The 15,051-nt window shown below is 45.0% G+C and overlaps 1 protein-coding gene across 1 annotated transcript; it reads left to right on the top strand.

Annotated features, from left to right (window-relative positions):
• Positions 1-1,601: 1,601 nt before the first annotated feature.
• Positions 1,602-3,137, top strand: LOC112127645 (myosin-2 heavy chain-like). Its single transcript, XM_024228916.1, has one exon. The coding sequence runs from the start codon at positions 1,602-1,604 to the stop codon at positions 3,135-3,137; it is 1,536 nt and encodes a 511-aa protein (XP_024084684.1).
• The last annotated feature ends 11,914 nt before the right edge of the window (positions 3,138-15,051 follow it).

Here is a 15,051-nt window from a genome sequence, read left to right as displayed (position 1 = left end):
GCGATATGGCCGTTCAAAAGCCGAACTAGTCGACCGTATCCCAGCCAGTCGCCTCTGGGGGTTGAATCCGAGTCCGCGGAAAATAAATTCCGCGGGTCGGATTGGGATCCTCAATCACAAACACTCACTCTTCACAATCAGTGCGCTCGCGGTGGGCGACCGGTTCCTCAGGGTTTCGCAGTTTCCGTTCAGGTTTCCTGCTACTCCCCGAAGGCCGAATGTCGCTCACACCTCGGCTTGAGAGACTCTTCCTCAGCGATTCGACCCACTAAATCGCACATGGAGGCAAGGGGGAGGTGCTCAAGCTCCCCCAGCGTCAGAAATGGGAACAGTCGAACAGTCGAGCCCAGATAACGTGGGCTACGCCTTCCGCTGCCCCTTTTGAGATCCAGAGCGGTCAGAAAGCCAACTGGGCGCGGGGCACACGCCGAATCACCCGCCGTCATAGGCTCCCTTTCTTCGCAATAGCCCTTCGTGGGTTCGGAAGCTCAGTCGAGCTCTCGCAGGCTCCCGCAGGTGCCTGTTACTACTCAAGGGTTGTTCCTACACCCACTCCGGAACTTGTTAGAGTCTTCTCCCACACGAGTTCGGTGACATTGGTAACTATGAGGTTAGTTAATCAGTTCAATCACCTCGTTGGTTGCCCTTTGGTGAGCGACGGAGACCCTAATATATAGAGCCAACCGCCGCCCCCAGAGCCAAGAGACATTACTCCGCCACTATGCTCAGGCCACTTTGGAGAAATGTGATCGGTACAATACCAGTCTTTTGTCTTTGCGGTTTCCATTTGGAATTTGTTTTTGCGGTTTCCATTTTGTTTTCTTTACTTTGCGGTTTCCATTTGGTTTTATTTACTTTGCGGTTTCCATTTGGTTTTACTTTGCGGTTTCCATTTGGTTTTATTTACTTTGCGGTTACCATTTGGTTTTACTTTGCGGTTTCCATTTGGTTTTATTTGCTTTGATGTTTCCATTTAGTTTTATTTTTTCTCCGTGGCCAAGCCAGTAGCGAAGATTTCAGAGATGGATGGATGGACCGAGGTCCCTTACACACGCTCGACTTCTCTTGGTAATAAAGGCCAGGTGAAAAAATCATCTCCCCTTCTGCGGCATCGCGCCGAAATCCACAAGGCACTCCAGTCGACTTACTCTCGGAACCCCTACCGAGAGCTATTCCTCAGCGATTTCAGCCCTAAAAATCGCACACGGAGGAAACAAATGAGAGAACCCACACTCTCACAGACAACATTCTTTAACATAGTCGACCACACGGGAGAATCTTCCCTCTGCGGTATCCTACCGAGATCCTCCAAAGGGCAACTCCCCGCCGGCCTATTCCCTCTCAGTTCACCTCTGAGATTCTTCCGTCAATGACGGGAAGGGGGAGGTGCACTACTTCTCCCCCGATGCTAGATCGACAGCGGTCAAACNCTAACGAAGGAGCTAAGAGTGTATATATACGGTTTGTTTTTTCTTTTCCTTTTCTCTTTATAAATAGAGTGGCACATTGGTTAGTTTGTAGTTACTTATGTGTTACTGATAGTATGGTTAAAGACTTACCTTAGTGAAAAGTGTACTGAGGTCGAAGGAGTTTCGTCTAAAATGTCGGAACAACCAGGACAATTAAGCATGGAGCAAACGGACATGTCTACGGAGGTGATTGTAGGCCAAGGCGAAGGTGGTTGGAGTACGCCGGTCCCAGGAAGCAGGAAGAGGACACATTCGTCTCCGTCAGTGTTGGAGGGTGCTAGCAAGTATGGGATGCTGGACCTGTTGGTAAGTGTTAAATCTGTGGAGTCAGAAATGAATGAATGGCTGGCAGAAAGGAAAAATTGCACAGAAAAAACAGCTAAATGGATTACGAAGAGACTTACCAAAATTGTAGATATGCTGAACGATGCGGCGGGTGAGGTGATGACAGCGAGGAGAGTAAAGATGCACAGGACGACAAACCTGGAAGGAGAAATAGACGAGATTAGAAAAGACAATGCAATGATAATGGATAAAATAGACCAGATGGTCAGGAATATGGAGGAGAGAGAGAACAGGATGGAAACTGGAGTGAGAGGAATAGAGAGGATAGAGAGAAGGATAGGAGAGCAGGAAGGGGAAATGGAGGAAATTAAGGAGATAGTACGGAAGGAAGTACAAAAGAACATGCAAGAAGTGATGGGAAAGATATTGAAAGGAAAGGAAAAGGAAAAGGACGAAGAAAAGAGAATAATGCTGGAAAGGATCAGGGAGATAGAGAGCGCACAGAGCATACAGAGTAGGATACTGGGGGAAATAAAGGAGAATATGGATAGGGTCTATACGGGAGTGAGTAAGGTATATCGGGGAGAACAGGAAAGAGAGGTAAGGATGGAAGAAAGACACCGGGAAATACTGGAAAGGTGCGGGGAGGGAAAGAGAGGAAAGGAGATTCGGGACACCACCGAGGGCAGCGAAATGGAGACGGAAGGCGGGGAGGAATCGTATGCGAGGGCGGTAAAGAAGAGAGTCAGGAGAAAGATAGAAAAGAAATCTAGGAAAGGAGTAAGGATTACGAAGGAGGAACAAGGAAGAGAGATCGGAGGAGAGATAGTGAGGAGAGAATTGATGGGGAATATAGACCCGATCAAGAAAGGATGGGAGGTGGTAGGATTTAGAAGAGGAAGGAACGCGGTGTTTGTGGATGTGATGAAAAAGGAGCAAATAAAAGGGATAATAGAGGACACGGACCTGAAAGAAAAAGGCTTTAGAGTAGAAGAACAGAGGAAACTATTACCATGGGTGATTATCATAGGAGTCCCAGAGGAAATAGGAAAGGAGGAACTAGGGAAGAGGATTGAGGAAACGATAGGAAGAACTAAGGAGGAGTTGGAAGGTCAATTGAGGGTAAGAGTCTGGAGGGATGCAAGGAGTGGGAAGAGGAACGTGATTTTGGAAGTTAACCCGGAAACAAGGAGAGACTTATTAAGGGTGGGAAGGATAAGGGTAGGGTGGGTATCATGCCGAATAGAAGACTATACGTCAGTACAGCAGTGCGCGAAATGCTTTGGATTTGGGCATAGGGCGATAGTCTGTAGAGGTCCGGTCTGTTGTCTAGTCTGTGGTAAGAGTGGTCATTTTTCCAGCACGTGTAANCATCCCCAATAAGATCCTCCAAGGAGCAGACGCCCATCACACAAGCCAGTTTCACAAACGACCGCCGGGACCACCCGAACCTCTTCGGCATCTCTTACGAGACCCTCCAAGGCACGAGCGACCCAACAGCCGCGTATTTGCTACACCCCATCCATCGATTCGTGAGATTTGCAGGTCTCTTTTTGTTCAGCCTCCTAGGAGACCTTAACAGTGGCGCCACTAGAAGGCAAAAGCCTGTGGGGGCGGGATAGGTTATAAGTTGCACGTCACCGCACGACTCCATCCTCCTGTCCAACGCATCACGCGGACGGTGTGGATGACCAAGTAGATAGGGACAGAGGGAATCTCGTTAATCCATTCATGCGCGTCACTAATTAGATGACGAGGCATTTGGCTATCAAAACTATTTATTTAAACTCAGATAGCGTTACAAGTTTTACAATTGTAATTTCATTTTGATACATGATTGAGAATCCCGACATTAGTATAGCACTCATTTAGTCCTTGTGTCGCTTGCTGACTCTTCACGCATAGTAGTCTTCGTGCACCATCTTAGCCGCTACCGTCGTCTTGTTGAAGCGTGTCCAATTCGTGTGGCTTCCCTGTAGCAGCCTGGTGACCAGCTGGGCGAGTGTTGTGTCCGTCAGGCCGAGGCGTCTCAGGAACTCAGCAGACTGTCGGCAGAAGGCTCCCCTCCATGAGATGGTGACTGCGCTGACGTCGACGTCCGTCGTATTCAGCACCGCCGCCGCTTGTCCGATGAGGTCGCTGTTGGTCCCGTATTTCTCTGCCTTCTGCCGCTGCGCCACGCTGAGTGGAGGTCCAGCCACGACGATCTGCACGTCGATGATGTAGCCGAGTCCGTCCCGCGTCGCCAGGAGGTCCGGCTTGAACCTCCCGGTCACCGTTGAGAAGAGGTGTTCAAGGAGAACCGTATACCCCTTCTGCTTCAGCCGTCCGGCGAGTGCAGCTACCACGGCGTCATGTCGAAGTATTCTTCCGCCGTGGGTACTCCAGCAACTCTGGACGACGTGCGCTGGGGTCTCGGTGGCGTCGCAACCAGCTCGGCAACGGAGGTTCCTTCCTTGGCGTTGCTCTCCCCTCGCTGTTCTGGTCCTTGTCGGGAGAGCGTTGATCCACGTCCGGGCGTACTGGATGAAATCCCTGCCCGGGATGCCGCTGCAGCTCCTCCGTATCCACGCTGTGGACTCCTTCTCCTTTCTAGCCTCCCGTAGAGCCGCTCCGTCGTACGACTTGTAGAGCGCTTCTGCCCAGAAGCGCTGCCTCTGCTCCGGAGTCGGGTTGTCTGTCGGGAGGCCCCTCTTCCTCAACTGTTGCCGGGCCCAAGCTACCCGCCTTTGGGTCGCTGTGCTCCCGATCGCTGCTTTGACTGCTTGGCTTCCCTCTTCACGCAGTCGGTCCAATCTCTTGGCAATGCACCCTGGTACGAATGTCTCCATGGCGGGCACCCCTAGCCCTCCATCCCTGATGGAGGCATGGAAGAAAGCCTTCGGGGTGTCCTTAGGGAGACGTAGCCATCCTCTCACCGCTTTCCTTAATTGTTGGTCAATGGCGGTGAGTCGGCCGGCTGTGGTCCTTCCTAATACCAGGGCGTAAAACAGCCTTGGGAGCAAGTGCGACCTCAGTATCTCTAGCCGCTGTTGCGGCTTGAGAGAGGCTCTCTGGACTCTCTCAAGGAGTGTCGCCAGTTCCGCTTCCAGCCTCACTTCCCTTACTCCCGACGTTCAAAGTCGACCCCGAAATATCTCCACGTGTCCAGAACCCCAACTTGCTTCAGGGATTCCTCGGACACGGAGAATCGGGCGGACTCCATTACTTTCATCTTCTTATTCTTTCCGTCGGGTATCAGGGAGAGCACTGTCGACTTCTCCGGGTTCACTTCGAGACCGTACCTGGACGCTGAGGACTCGAAAGCCCCCAGCGCTGTCCGAAGACCAAGCTCTGTCGAAGAGACCAGCACGACGTCGTCCGCCAATGCCAGGGCTCCGACTCTGTTTCCTTCAATGCTATAGCCAATATGGGGCGGGACCGACGACAAAATCTGGGCCATCACCCAGTTAAACAGAGTCGGTGACAATGGGTCACCCTGACGCACTCCACGGTTCGGTACAATCGCACTGGATCTCTGTCCTCTTGACTCCAGGTACGTGCTCCCCTTGAGCGTCTCAGCGAGGTAGCTTCCCAGTTTCTTAGGTACGCCTTTCGCAGCAATAGCCGCCACTAGGCCCTCTCTACTGACGGAATCGAATGCCTTTTTGAGGTCGAGTGTCGCAACGTGCAGGCTGTTGAGCCTCCTTTTCGCATCGCGAATAATGGCGTCGAGCAAAATGATATTTTCAGCCGTCCCGTCAATGCCTTCTCTAAATCCTTTTTGCTCGGGGACGTGCTGGATTGCGCTCGACAGCCTCTTCGCTAGGATTCTATGGTAGTGTCTAATGATCACTGAGACTACCGTGATAGGTCGGTAGTCTAACGGCCCGGGATCCTCCTTCTTGGGAATGAGGACGGTCCGACCCTCGAGCAAGCTCTTGGGTGGCCGCCCCATCTCCTGGAAGAGCCTGTACACCAGCACGCGTAGCTGAACGGGCACCGCCTTCCACAGTCGCTCCGTCACCCCATCAGGTCCGGGACTAGTGCGGATGGGCAGTTTGGCATTCACCGCTTCCTCTGGCGTGATCGGCTGTATCAGACTTTCATTTGTGTCCGTGGACCAGGTGATGGGTCCTGTCCACGGGGCCGATCTCGTTTCGAGTACGGGACGCCACGCGTTCTCAAGCTCTGTCAAACCGTGCTTGGTGCACACTCTCCTTCCTTCGAGGATTTCCTGCGCCGCTCTCGCAGGATCTTTTTTAAACATGGACTGGACCCGGGCGTATTCCCTCCTTCTTAGTTGCTTTTTATTCGGGATACGGTGGTTTCTCCCTGGGTCCAGTGCCGGGGTCGTTCTCTCAGTTATCATCACGGGCGGAAAGACTGTTCGGAACCAAGTTCCTAGGTCCTCCACCCTCGCTACACCATCCAAACAGAATCGGGATGCTATCTTTCTTAACTCTATCGCATTATGCGACTCAATGCCTAGTTTCGATTCCACAGCGGCCTCAATGGCTTCTTTGTTTGCCGCAGAGATACTCGATCCGTTAGGTTCGTTGCTCTGCGGGCTGCAAATGGTCTGAACCCTGTGTTGGGCAAGAATCATCTTATACTTTTCATTCTTGTTCCTCACTCCCTTGAGAGCTTTAAGGGACCTACCAGGAATCATCGGCAACAGCTTCTCGTTCATGAAACGGACTCCTTCTCGTTCGGCCGCTACCTCGGCCGCGGCAAGAATCCTCATCTCCTCTTCCGACCACCTCGGTCTTGATCCTGACTAGACTGCGACACCCGCATTGGCCTCAACAGGGTGGGCTCGTCTTCTGTGTACTGCCCTTGGCTGTTGTGAAGCTCCTGTCGCAGGTAACGCAGACGAACGACGGTGGAACGGCAACGGTTCCGCTGGTGCACGGAACAGGACCTTCATCTGTGGATGAAGGTTTATTATTTTCATTATCTTTTTCGTTTTTCGTGCCTGTTTGATTGTCGGGGAATGGGGCTGGCATCCCCAGACCCCCCTTAAGCCTCTGCCATTGGTTGCCCCCGCACTCCATGATGGGCTGGTCAGTAGGCGCATGGAAGGGCTGCTCCCTTGTGCGGGCCCCCGTTAAGGGGTGCTAGAGATATATGGTCTACGTTGGTGTCCTTCTCTGTCGGGTAGCGACTCCGTCACCATCTCAGAGGGGAACAGCACACCCTGCTCGTCCTGCTAGGACCATAGTTCCTCTAGCCGACATTGCCCCGTTAGTTATACAATCTCACGTAATTCCATTTCCCGGTTGCAATGTATACAATTCGGGAAAATAGAAAACGCGGTGTAAGCCGGCGGTACCACTGGGAGGTGGGGTTGTCTGAATCGAGAGAGGCTAAGTCATCGAAGATGATGTATTCGCATCTCGACCCATCCTTCACTATTGGACTCTCTTACTTCTGACCTCTATAGGACTTCAGACCTCTATGAGAGTCATAGTTACTCCCGCCGTTTACCCGCGCTTTTTTGAATTTCTTCACGTTGACATTCAGAGCACTGGGCAGAAATCACATTGCGTCAACGCCCGTTAGGGCCATCACAATGCTTTGTTTTAATTAGACAGTCGGATTCCCCTGGTCCGTGCCAGTTCTGAGTTGATCGTTGAATGGCGGCCGAAGAGACGATCGGCCCGTTTTCCGCCCCTAAAAGAGACGGGAACTGGACAGCCGATGACTCGCAGAAAGAAAGGTCCGTGGGCGGCCAAGGCACGGGACCGAGCTCGCATCCTGGTGTCACCACCAGTCTCCTCGCCCAGGCCCAAATTGTTTCAGACAGACAATCGTGCTTTCGAGCACAAACGTACAAAAATGCTTTGTTTACAATAGGAATAACATATATTCTCAATATATCTTATTACCCGCAAGCGAATCTAGCCGAGAGATATATATCAGGGATAAATAAGGCAATCAGAGCGTTTCATTCTGAAGATCAAAAGCATTGGAAAAAAAAATTATTTCTGTTTATTATGGCCTTAAATTCGGCACCCAGTGAAACAACTAAAACTTCACCTGCGTTAATATTTTTTGGAAGGGAAATACAACACCCAATAACATTGAAATTTAACATTGAACAAGAAATGAAACAATTAACACCATCTGAACTTGAGTCTTTGTGGAAAACTACATTACAAAATTTAAAAGCTGTATACATAAAAAATATTTCCAAAATGCAACAAATGAAAACATTACCATCTTTACAAATTGGCGATCTAGTTTATTATAAAACATACATACTATCAAACAAGCAAAAAAAAAATTCAAACATCACTTTGTAATCAGTTTTCAGGCCCTTATAAGATAATAAATTTTTTTAATAAAGTGTCATACTTAATTCAATTGATATCTGATCCGAAAATTATAATCCATGCTCATTTGACACAATTAAAATATTCTTCTTTAAATAAAAAATAAATAGATAAATCAAATAAACATATAATTTTTTGCTGTGATACAATATAATGAAACTTCTACAACATCTGATGTTCCTTAACTACCGAAGCAACAAGTGTTTCATCGCCTGAACCATCATCATCCCATATACTGGCCATGGTACTTCGGCATCTCCTCAATTACCGACATCAACAAAAGATAACTCATCTTGACAACTTTCAACATCCAGCGAGGCTACTTCACCAATCTACAACGTCGGAGGCTAGAAGGTCATCAACTACCGAAACTACAAGCGTCTCATCGCCTGAACTATTGTCATCCCATATCCTAGTTATGGTACTTTGGAAGCACCTCACTTTGTCGACTAAAAGATAGCTCATCATCACAACTTGTCCGATGAGGTCGCTGTTGGTCCCGTATTTCTCTGCCTTCTGCCGCTGCGCCACGCTGAGTGGAGGTCCCGCCACGACGATCTGCACGTCGATGATGTAGCCGAGTCCGTCCCGCGTCGCCAGGAGGTCCGGCTTGAACCTCCCGGTCACCGTTGAGAAGAGGTGTTCAAGGAGAACCGTATACCCCTTCTGCTTCAGCCGTCCGGCGAGTGCAGCTACCACGGCGTCATGTCGAAGTATTCTTCCGCCGTGGGTACTCCAGCAACTCTGGACGACGTGCGCTGGGGTCTCGGTGGCGTCGCAACCAGCTCGGCAACGGAGGTTCCTTCCTTGGCGTTGCTCTCCCCTCGCTGTTCCTTAACTACCGAAGCAACAAGTGTTTCATCGCCTGAACCATCATCATCCCATATACTAGCCATGGTACTTCGGCATCTCCTCAATTACCGACATCAACAAAAGATAACTCATCTTGACAACTTTCAACATCCATCGAGGGTACTTCACCAATCTACAACGTCGGAGGCTAGAAGGTCATCAACTACCGAAACTACAAGCGTCTCATCGCCTTAACTATTGTCATCCCATATCCTTGTTATGGTACTTTGGAAGCACCTCACTTTGTCGACTAAAAGATAGCTCATCATCACAACTTTCAACATCCAGCGAGGCCTTCACCAACCTCTTGAATCACCAACTTCAAGGGAAAATCATACTCAACAACTATCCGGATTGGACATCACCCTACTACATGTCAAGAAATTTCTTTTTTTTTCTTCATAAGCGGGGGGAATATTTATGGCGGCGAACTTTGAAATTGTCGCCAAACCCCTACCGCTCGGATATCCCATCGTGCAATACGAGAGAATTGGGAAAGGATGAGGCTCTGTGAGGGATGGTAGGGGGAGTTGATTTTTCGAGCGAGGAGAAGGAAGGACGAGAAGAGAACTGGCCTGTGAGAGTCGGCGCAAATTAGAAAAAGAAGAAATCTGAAAATTAGTATCATTATATCGTACGTACGAATTATAATTTTATAATATTTTTACGAGCTCATAGTTAGGCCAAAAGAGGATTAGTTATATTTTTCTTATTATTTTTATTTTGGTTTTAAATAGAGGATACCTTTTTTTTAAATTAATTAAATATATATTTGAGTTTATAATTAGGAAATTATTTGTTATTTTGTTTATTTATTTTTTTTTATTATAGAAAATATTGTTTGATAAGAAGGAGTATAGTGGAATTTATTTTATTTAATTTACCCTAACACAACAATATATTTCAATTATTTTAAACTTGTTAACGCACAGAAATAATTGCTATTTATCAAGGCGATTGGAAAACACAACGAACTATACACAGCAAAACACACCCAAAGGTAGCTAAAAATAAAGGCAGACGGTACCGTCCTGTGACGGGTTTAATAGGGTTTTATAGGAGCCGTAACATCCCCTAAATGGAGGGAAGGAGCGATTCCTCGTGGGAAAAAGAGACAGCGAGTCACCTTTCACAACACACTGTGCACCTGCGCAGGCATGATGGTTCATTAGGAGATCCTCCTGAGTCACACCGGATATGGCCGATCATAAATCCCAACGGAACAATTCTCCCCTTTCTCTCCGTCGACTTTAGTTTAGTCTACTTTGTCTCATCCCGCTTCTCACTGATTTAACTATTATACCTACAGAAAATATTTACTATTTACTAAAAAATTGACGAATAAATAATTGTTGCGACTTTGTAAACAGTTTTGTACAGAAAGTCGAAAAAACGTCGTTCAGAATTGCTTGTGAGGAGGGAATAAAAAATAATAATTCAACTTGGTTGAAAAGTGAACAGAAAATAAGGAAATGAAAACGGAAATAGGTATGGGGATGTAAACAACTTCTGAAATTCAATCAAACACCTCCCATGCAGGGAAACGTTAGACTTTTCTGAATTTTTCAAACTCGATAATCATTCAACGAGGGAGGGCCCTTAGGCATTTCAATAAAACGATTTATAACAACAATCATTACAATAATTTTAAATTTAATGTAACACCTTTTTTATAGATGAAAATCCACAAGAAAGTATCCCGTCTTTAGCACTAATGGGTTCAAAATCGAAATAAAAAAATTAAATCTTAATTTACCAGTATCGGAAGAATGGGCTTGGTTGTTGCCCATCATTTTCGGTATGCCTATCTTCTTTTCTTCATCATTTCCCTATCTTTTATGAGACAAAGACACAACCTAAAGTGGCAAAGGTCGAAAAACCAATAAAGCTATTACAAGCAGACCATAATAATAAGAAACGACCAAATTATAGGCTGTGGTTCTTCGTCTAGGGGGCGGGCTAGTTACGTTCTTCAAAATTGAACAACCTCTATTGTTTTTCATGCTTTCTAATTGTTCCATAAAGCCACCCAGTTGTACAATAATATTTTTAAAAAATAAACTAATGATTCCCTGGCATGGATCACCTTTTTAACTTTGGTATAAATAATGCTTGCGGGACTTCTAAAAAAAAATTATCAATTTTTTTAATGTTCTACATGGAATTTCCCCAATTGGAAACCAACTGACCGAAAACGCTAATTGTGAGTACATTTTTGCTAAATTGGATAAAATCTTTAGATTTTTGAACGTTTCTAGTATCTCAGCGGACAGTGTCATCTCCTATGAACCGAAAAATTACAGGTTGAAGTTAGTGGTGGTTGTTAGTTTGCGGGTAAGTCTACTCGGGATCCTCACCAAAATGCGTTGGAATGACGTTTAAACTGGCGAGATATTGGACAGGACTCAATAGGATGGAGCTATTTTAACCTAACCTGAACGAAACCCAACCCAACCTACCTTAATCAATCTCGTCTCTATTACCTGACCTAGCCCTACCGAAGGCCTAGTACACAGGAACTATTTCGTGTGCGTTATTTATGTGTCTTCCCAACACTGTTGACATATAATAAATACTCTGCAATAAAGTATGGCCTAACATTGCCTTACCAAACCACACATAATTTAACCGGGCCATTACTCAACTGTATTCACACCTACTTAAACTTATCCGACCCGTCTCTAACATTAACTGCTCTAACCCTACGTTACCCTAACCAACCTAATAATCCTGAACGGTAGCGGGTGAGCCAGCTTCTTCTATAAAATATCAGTCAAGCAGGGTAAGATATCTTGAACTCATAGTGGTTAGAAGATGGAGTTGGTTTAGTCAAATTCAACTTAAACCTAACGTCCCACCTAGTCCCTAGCTCTATGTAACCCAACCTAACCTAGCCCTCTTCTAGCCCCCTAGTACACACCGAGAACCTTTTTTTAAGCGTTATTGTTGTAGGTCAGCTCAAAACTGTTGCTGTATAATGTGATGCAAAAAATTTGTGTTTAACATTACCATACCTAGCCTACCCTGACCGTCCCTAACCCATCTTACCAAACTTTTGTGATAATACTGAAAATTATAAGTTTGCTCATTGAATGGCGGTGGAGAGATATTTTTTAGAAATTCATCCTTTGTCTATCTTAGAATAGTTTGAGGATCTAATCGAGAGCAAGCCTCTGTACATATTTCCTTTAGGTATATAATGTTGATAAAACTTGTATAAACATTCTTTTTTTAAAACCTTAAAGAACATATTCAATGCTGAACCGGCACAAGGTCACTTACTGGGACTGTCCAAATATTCCAGTTTGTTCAAGTAGTATAAGTCAATTAGAAAAGGTAAAACAATCCTTATGGACTTAACGAATCAGCAGTTGTTGGTTACCATTGAAAATAAAGTTTATTAACTTTTAAGAAATTGAAAATTCCTGTAATTGTAAGTATGTTTGAAAGATAATAGGTGCAAGAAAAAACTAAATTTACTATTATTCGTAAAATGTGTATAATAATATATTGAAATTTCATAACAAAAGACAGTCACAAAGGCCAAATTTATATCATCCAGAACTGGCTTTTCGAACCAATGACCCAATTTTACAGTCTACAGTTATCATCTTTAATCATCATCCAATATGATTATATTGTACAATATTTCACTCTGTACATTTTCTTCCCACCGGGTGTAAACAGTAGCTGAGCGTTCCCCAGCAACGGTGATTGTTTGTCGGCCGGGGATGGTCCAGTATGCTGGGTGAATGCTGAAGTCATTTATCTTGACCTGAGGGCGACATCGGAATGAAAATGGCCACTTTGCATTCACGTGTACAACCGGCGGATTCTCGGTTCTCAAGATCATCAGCCGTAAATATTTCACGTATAACGAACAAATTGCACATATAATTCTCTGTAAATTACCCCCTTCACCATTGTCAAAACAAAAAGAATAATATTCTTATTTTTTGGGTTTTTTCAAAATAACTTCTTCCAGGAGTGATAGTGTCAAACATTGCTACATTTATTTACGCTTTTATTGCAAAATAACACCACTCAATTTACTATGTACCGCAAATAAATTAATGCCAGAATGCTTTTTTTTCTCTTAAACAAATTGGCCTTTTAATGAAAACTAAAAATAATCTTCAAAAGCGAAATCTTGCAATTATAAAAAGTATTTTTTGTTGGTGATTGAGTGGATAATGGGAGGGATAGGTGAAAAAGAGGCGAACACAGGGCCTTTTGCATCTCGACGTAAGTAGATCTATTGAGCTCTTCTATTTTTGCAATACACTGGCGAACTTCAGGTTGTTAATCAAGCTCCATAGCCTTATCATTGGCTCGTAGCGTGAAGTTTTGCTTGCGGCTTTTTCTCTTCTAGTTGCAAGACACAAAAACGCTACACGTATTCTGCGGTCTCCTCTTCTTTCTCGCAATATCTGCACAGTACTTCTTCTGTCTGTTCTCATTGCCTTTACGCTGTTAATGCCCGAGGACACCACCAAACACTTTTTGCCTTCACGTCGCATGAGGGTAAAGCCTTCAGTGCTGCCAGATTGTTAGAGAAGATGGCTATATTCCAGGAACGTGATCCTAGCCTTTTGTTATTTCTTCGGCGCAGTGTTCAATTGCTATGATTTTCAGACTGAAAACCTGAGGCATATTTGCATTAGTTTAAAGTCAGTTTGGTTTTCGGATTCATTCAGCACCCGTGCCCCTATCTCTTTTTGAGCCGTCAGTGTACCAGTAGGAATTTGCCTTTAGTGGTGTTCCTTTGTCCCACTTTTCCCATTTTGGTATCAGCACTTTGCACATTTTGGTAAAGTTACATTTTGGAGACTGCATGTATCTCCTCACTCGGTTTCTAGTGTTCGTCGCCTTTCCTTGCAGATGGTTGTTCATATATGAGCCGCTGCTCTGGCTTCTCCTTGGTTTAAAATATAGAGCGATGGGTAGCTTAATATCACCTTCAGGGCCGCAGTTGTCGTTGCGTTCATGGCTGCAATGATACTGAGGCAAGCTTGTTTTTGGGTGACTAATGGCTTGGCCCTGCACACCAGCGACCCGTATGTAAAAATGGTCTTAAGACAGTTGTAGAGGCCATATGGGCCATTTTGGGGTTTAATCTCCACCTTTTGGCACGTCCCTCTGGCTATTTTGGCTCTCTGAGTAGCTTTAATTTTAAATGGAATGCATTTTTTGATGGCCTCGTCTGATTACTAGATATTGGCATTCCTTGTAGAATGGAATCAGTGTCCCGTTTAGCCATACAATGGACAGTGTTGTCAATTTCAACCTAACCCTAACCTTACCATTCCTAACACAACCTAATTTGCAGATGCTGAAGATTACCTAATCCAATTCAAAAACCATCGTCTTCAAACTGGGGTTAACTGAATTTCAAGTTCTTAGTTAAAGCTAAAGACGGCTGATCTTCGGGTACAGACGGATGGGCCGATGAAAGAAAAAAACAACTTCCTAGGCCGGGACATATTTCCACTTTTCTTATTTTATACAAGCAAAAGTTAAAGCCCGATAATGTATCTTCGTTCAACTTTCAGGCCATTCTCGAAAGTTCTCCCTAATCGGACTGGAATGTGGAAATAATCACATTGTCACAGGCTATGCGCTTTGCCATCCAATCTTAAAATTATTAACCGTGAGGTAAAAGTTAATTTTGGACACCTGGAAAATTAGTGGCCAACTTGGCCGACACTCTTGACATCAAACGAATGGCCACTGGTTATTTAAGTACGAATATATATATATATATATATATTTGCTAGTAAAATTTCTTATAATATTTTTCCATCAATTTTTCATCGTTTAAATATGAATTTTTGGCTTTATTTTTCTAAGGAAAATAGAATGGTAATGATAGAAATAGACCCTTGTTTTTTTCGTATATAAATTTAAGTGGCAGGCTGAAATTCTCGTGATATGAGATAAGACATAATCTAGACGAGTTAATGGCATATTTTGATATTTATTTATTTTCTATTTCAAAAAGTGGAGGAGAAGACTGATTGATGAATAATGTAAATGAGTGAATTTACATTATAAAAGCAGGACGTCATCAAAACGTTAGATATCTGGGTCTACCTAGGTATGAGTCTTATACATGTTATGTCAAAAAT

Source organism: Cimex lectularius, unplaced genomic scaffold (assembly GCF_000648675.2).
Source record: "Cimex lectularius strain Harlan isolate CLEC.00 unplaced genomic scaffold, Clec_2.1 scaffold259, whole genome shotgun sequence".
Classification (NCBI taxonomy): domain Eukaryota; kingdom Metazoa; phylum Arthropoda; class Insecta; order Hemiptera; family Cimicidae; genus Cimex; species Cimex lectularius.
Note: the sequence above shows the minus strand (reverse complement) of the source record. Positions and strands in the feature narration are given on the sequence as shown.